The sequence below is a fragment of the Sinocyclocheilus anshuiensis genome, unplaced genomic scaffold (assembly GCF_001515605.1).
Source record: "Sinocyclocheilus anshuiensis isolate Anshui unplaced genomic scaffold, SAMN03320099.WGS_v1.1 scaffold1137, whole genome shotgun sequence".
Taxonomy (NCBI): domain Eukaryota; kingdom Metazoa; phylum Chordata; class Actinopteri; order Cypriniformes; family Cyprinidae; genus Sinocyclocheilus; species Sinocyclocheilus anshuiensis.
In genome coordinates, this window is record NW_015558597.1 from 280,310 (window position 1) to 286,202 (window position 5,893).

The 5,893-nt window shown below is 41.9% G+C and overlaps 1 protein-coding gene across 1 annotated transcript in view; it reads left to right on the forward strand.

Annotated features, from left to right (window-relative positions):
* The window catches only part of LOC107680061 (uncharacterized), a 45,070-nt gene that overhangs the window by 3,251 nt on the left and 35,926 nt on the right, over positions 1–5,893 (forward strand). Inside the window, exons 6-12 of the mRNA XM_016475823.1 lie at positions 1,006–1,266; positions 2,432–2,704; positions 2,858–3,124; positions 3,846–4,106; positions 4,190–4,450; positions 4,749–5,012; positions 5,116–5,376. Of these exons, the coding sequence (XP_016331309.1) occupies positions 1,006–1,266; positions 2,432–2,704; positions 2,858–3,124; positions 3,846–4,106; positions 4,190–4,450; positions 4,749–5,012; positions 5,116–5,376 (1,848 nt within the window). The remainder of the gene's footprint in view (positions 1–1,005; positions 1,267–2,431; positions 2,705–2,857; positions 3,125–3,845; positions 4,107–4,189; positions 4,451–4,748; positions 5,013–5,115; positions 5,377–5,893) is intronic.

Sequence of the window (5,893 nt, forward strand, 5' to 3'; positions counted from 1 at the left end):
CAAAAAATCTGAACAGAAGTGGTCACAAGAGACACCTTTGAAATGCATACTATTTCCACCTGGCATTAAAAAGCATCTCGGATGACTGCTTGTGATAGGATCACTGAAAACGTATCTTAATACCAGGTGGAAACAGTGCCTAACTAAACTCAATCTTAGGCTTAAACCCCAAACCCAGCTGTAAACCTAATCTTAAAATCGGACTGGTTGTTTGGAATGTTTTCAAGACTTAATTCTTTATCAAACCCTGGTTTTAAATTGGTTGTACCTTCCTTCTTTTGGCCTTGGATAGGACAGTGGCAAAATTATACTATATTAGATTAGAAACCTGAGCCCAGTGTAGAACTAAACGAGGCATGTTAAAGAGTCACAAACTGTACAAGCTTTACTCTGCTTTAATATAGACAATAACACACCACATAATGATCATACCTGCTGTCTATTGGAATTAGATTTTAACAATTTATCAAACAAGAGACTAGGGTTTAAACACAGCTCAAGTTCCTTCTTTTAAATTATAGTAAGGTACCACAATATTAAGTCCACAGTGACATTAAGAACAAGAAAACCACTTCTGGTACAGAAGAGCTGGGCTCTCTAGAAATTCAGAAAAGCAAACAGGGAGAAAATTACACTTATTTGGGATCTACTTCTTGAGATGGTCATGTTACCCTTGGATACACATCCAAATCCTTGAATTAACCTAACTTTAGAAACCCTACTATCTGGTTGATACGAATGCTGTTCAAGCCCCAGCCCTAAACCTAGCCATAAATTTTAAACCTCATAATTTGTTCCAGGACCAACAAAGATAAACTTGTCTAAGCTAGGTAAATCAAGTTCAGCTGGAAATGGTAGTGGAAATGCTAGGGATTCTTTGCTTTGAATTATTAAAGCATGGTATAATAGTATCCACATAAATGTTTTAGTTAATAATTTAAATGCTCTTCAAGGTCAGTTTTGGTAATTCATTTGAAAACTCTCACACACGTCTCTCTCTGCCAGCTCTGGGTCCAGTGACAGCAGTCTCAGTGAGCTACACCTGTGCTAGTGGATCTGCTGTGGTCTCCTGGACAGCTGTGTTTGGAGCCACTACCTACCGTGCCACTGCCATAAGTCACAGCGGTGCAGTTCTGTCCTGCTCCTCGAGCACTGCAGAGTGCCAAATCAGAAATCTAGCATGTGGGGAGAACTACATTGTACACGTCACCGCCCTGTCAGACAACTGTGAGAGCACCGGCAACGCCACCACATCCTTCCAAACAGGTGAGACATTGAGACAACAAAATCCCAGACCAGTTTTCCTCTCATTCAGCTTTCATAACCTTACTGGGTGGCATTCAAGGGACAATAATCTGAACTAGAATCAGCATTGTGGTGTGCATCCTGGATATCTGTACCCCTGCACTTCTAATTGTCAATGCCCTCTATTCATCCGTGATGTTTAAAGACACCCGATCCACAACAGAGAAGTCACACTTTCCCTTGAGCCAGCATTGTCTCTGCTGGATTGTTTTGAATAGTCTCGCAACAGCAAGTGTTCTTTTCTGTTATGCTGACCCATTTCAGATAGATCTGTGTCCATAGACAAAGACCCAGGTCACAGTTTGGGTGGGAAGCAAGAAATTGTTCTTTATTCAATAGAGGTGTATTTGTTACATGAAAGATATGATGCTTCCAAGTTATTGCCATTTATCTTGATTGTGAAGTTATGAAAGGTGGCACCATATGAGAAGCCTAAACCACTTTAATGGTATTAATTCTCAATTAATTGTATAATGGATGGAAAAAAGGCCTGACAAAGTAACAACTGTTGCTCAGTTATAGTTGTGATAATATATAGTGCCACTTGTGACAATGCAGAGAATGCAATGTGTTCTAAATTGTGTTAGGAAGCTTGAAGCTAGAAGCATTTACTTTCATGCACTTGTTCAGAATGTGTTTCGGGCCAGAGCCTTTAACTGAGCTATGGTTTCAGTTCTCTACATCTGAAAAACTGGCCTTAAACATGACAAAATTCCACTGGGTCTGTGCTTTGTTTCCCCGTAGACTTTCAGTTAAGTCTCAAAATTAGAGATTCTCTCTCTCTTTTTTTCTTCTTCCTCAAAATCAGACAAGAGCTATCCCAGGTGTTGTGTGTTCTCAGGCAGGGAGCAGGTACACACCCTGTTCTCTGCCAGGGAAAATATAGTCCCAGGAGAACATCTCTTTTTTGAGTCATGTGGTCTTTGTTACATGCATCGATCTTTCCAGAGCAGCAAGAACTGTAGTAACAATACACTGAAACCCATTACAGAAATTCAAATAACAAGATTAAAAGATTGAAGACACCAGGGACTAAGGTTTGCTTTGTATAGCCCATTTTCTTTGTTCTTACTTTCATGCTTTTCTCACTAAACTTTAATCCTTCTCTTTCCACACGCACTTACAGTTCCCTGCGCCCCATCCGATCTGATGCTCTACCGGGAATGCAGCAGCAATGTCATTGTCTTTTCCTGGGCTCCAAACAATTACTCCGCTTATTACTATGCGAGGGGTGTGGACTCTACTGGCAAGGTGATGGAATGTATGACCACGGAAACATCCTGTTTCTTTACCGACACCACATGTGGACGCCTTTACAACTTCACCGTCTCTGGTTCTTCATCGTCGGTCAGACAGCAGTGTAGCACTGCAACCAGTTCAACGATGCAAATCCGAACCGGTAACAATAAACATTTGCTGTCAAAGTGTACATGTGTTTATCTTGACTGTAAGCTTGAGTAAGCCTAAATCTTGATTTTAAGCTTGACCGAACTCAATATAACACAGCACTAATACCTGAACGTGGTTATGTTCCTATAATCTCACCCCTCAGCACCCTGCCAAGCAAGGAACATGCGCACATCAGCGGACTGTCAGACCGGACTTCTGACCAGCAGCTGGGAAGGTGCAAATGGAGCACTGCGGTACGACGTAGAGGCCTTTGGTAACCGAGGAAATCAGAGCCACTATATATGTAGCTCACTGACGCAGAGCTGCACAATCGCTGACATAAACTGTGGAGAAAGCCTTACCATGCTAATCACTGCGTCGGACGATGAGTGCTCCAGCGTTCTGTCTTTGGGAGAAGTAGGTCAGACTGGTGAGTGACAAAGAACCCTGGTGGACAAACATGGGAGCGTACATTCGATTAGACTGTCAGGGCCAAATTTGTTGCTAGCCTAATTTAACTGAAAAATAATGGAAGTGGAAAATAAATTGTATTTGTGAAATGGGTGTCTTGGCTAGTGAGTAGCACTTCTGTCTCACACCAAGAAGGTTCCAGAGTCCCGCGGAGCTCCAGTTTTCCCCACAATCCAAACACATGCAGGATAGGTTGACTGGAGACACTAAGGGCCAGGTTTACTAAACAGGGAAAATTAGCATGAGAGCGAAATCCTACAAAAAGTGCCGACTGGAGTGGAAAGTTCTGCGGTTGCTCTACTGACAATGTACAAATCAAATTTGGGATCCAAGCTCCAGACCATGGATAGGACAAGTGGTTTGGAGAATGTGGAAACTTAGACCACTGTAGCTTGTGTTTGAATAAATAATGTAGTTAGCTTAGTTATTTTAGATTTCCTAACCTGCACCTGATTTAGCCACTGATTTAGACCGCCCCCCATCATTTCATCAACACACCTTCTCCTCAAAACCACAGAAATGCCAACAAACCAGAATGTGCTAAATGATGCTATGCAGAGAACATTTCTGATTGGCTAAAAATGTGCGGGCAGCGCTCAGGTTCATCTTTTTGCTCTTTATAGCTTATGTGACAATTTATACATGCCTTACATGTTCTTATGTCGTTTATTTTTTTCTAGCCCCCTGCGTACCGCAAGATGTGTCTGCATTGATGGAGTGCGGTTCCGATTCCATCAGTCTGACATGGGAGGCTTCATTAGGTGCTTTTCTCTACTTTGCCACGGCGGTGGATCAGTTTGGGACTGCTCAAACTTGTACCACATCAGATACGAAGTGCAAGATCAGCGGGCTCCACTGTGGATCCATATACAACGCCTCTGTGATTGCATCCAACATCAACTGCAACAGCTCTGTCAGTGACTCCATCAGTGTAGAAACAGGTACAACACATATGAAGAAATACAAGAATGCACTTACCTCGATGTCTGACACCTCATAACCAATTTCCTGCCCCCTCTCTCAGCTCCCTGTCCCCCTGGGAGTGTAGAAGCTCTTCTGGACTGTCAAGAGAACCAGGCATTGGTGAGCTGGATGGGAACTCGGAGTATGATATCCTTCACTGCCACCATGGAGGACCAGGTCGGTGGTCTTCTCAGTTGTAGCACCACTGCCAACAGCTGCCGGATCCCCGACTTGAAGTGTGGCCAGGTTTACGACATTAGTGTCATTTACCATGATGGAATCTGTCCCAGTATGCCTTCCCATGACATACAAATGAAGTCTGGTAAGGAAGGATTAATCCACTTCCCTTCTGTTATGATTCTTTGAAGGTGTGCTCACACTATTAATTAATAAATCACTGGCGGTCACCAGTCTCTGAGCTGTTGGTTTCTAAAGGACATTCTTTCTGATCTAGGTCATATCAGTCTACTCTTGATTTTTTGTTGTGTTTTCTCTTGCTATTAATATCAGGGAAACAAAAGTTTCTCAACCAGAAGACTTCTCTGGTCAGATATCTGAAGAACTTTCAAACTCCTTCTTTACCGCTAGATTCTAATGTAGATAAAATTATCTCTCAACAGTGCCATGTGGTCCAACAAATGTTCAGGCTGAGGTGCAGTGCCCGTCAGGTGTCCTCTCACTCAGCTGGGACAGAACAGAAGATGCTGAGGGTTATATCGCCACTATAGTCTCCGAGACCTCTGGAGAGCTGGTTTTCTGCAACTCTACCTTGCCTTCCTGTAATGTGAGCAATCTGCAGTGTGGCGATTCGTACTCAGTACAGGTCATGTCGTACAACGGCTCCTGTGTGAGCATGCCGAGTTCACCTCTAGTGGTTAGAGAGGGTGAGGAGCTGACTCATTCACTAAACATTAGCTTCATATCATCATTTGACTTCAGTGCCACTGTTTGAGTGTTATGCTAATGCTTTCAACTCTGCCCCGCTAGTGCCTTGTGTGCCCACTGATGTGACAGCCAGACGGACCTGTGGCAGCAGCACAGTGGAGGTATCGTGGAGTGCAAGCCGTGGTGCTCAGTCCTATGTTGCTGTTGCTGTGGGTGATGACGGGCACCGTACAAAGTGCTCCTCCAACACAACAACATGTAGCATCCCTGACCTGCACTGTAGCAGTTTGTACTCCATCAGCGTGGTGGCTGTAGATGGCAACTGCTACAGCTGGGAGAGTCAGAGCGTTACCCTGCACACAGGTGAGGCTATCTGGGTAGTGATGTCTGATTTGCAAACAAATCGCTCTTTCACCTCACAGTGTTGTTATTGTTAACTGAAACTAAAACGAATAGCTGTCGTTAATTGAAATAAAGCTGAAATAAAATATAATATAAATATTATATAATGAAATGAAACTTAAGAATACTTAAATGATCATCAGAAATGTTGCCTTGACAACTAACTGAAATAAGTTATAAAACTATAAAATAAGAAATACTCGCATCAAAATTACTAATAAATTTTAATGACCAAATTTTATTAAAATCAATAGTACTGTAATATAGAAATAATATTAAAATAACAAAGATTTGAATCATTTATATATATTTGTATATCACTTGATTGTAAAGGAGAACTTTGTTTGCGAGTAAAATTGTGGAGGTTAAAATGTATTAGGTGCAATAAGAAGTCACAATTTCTCCAGTTGTTGTTGCTGTTCTTTTATATATATATATACTAATATATATATATATATATATATATATATATATATAT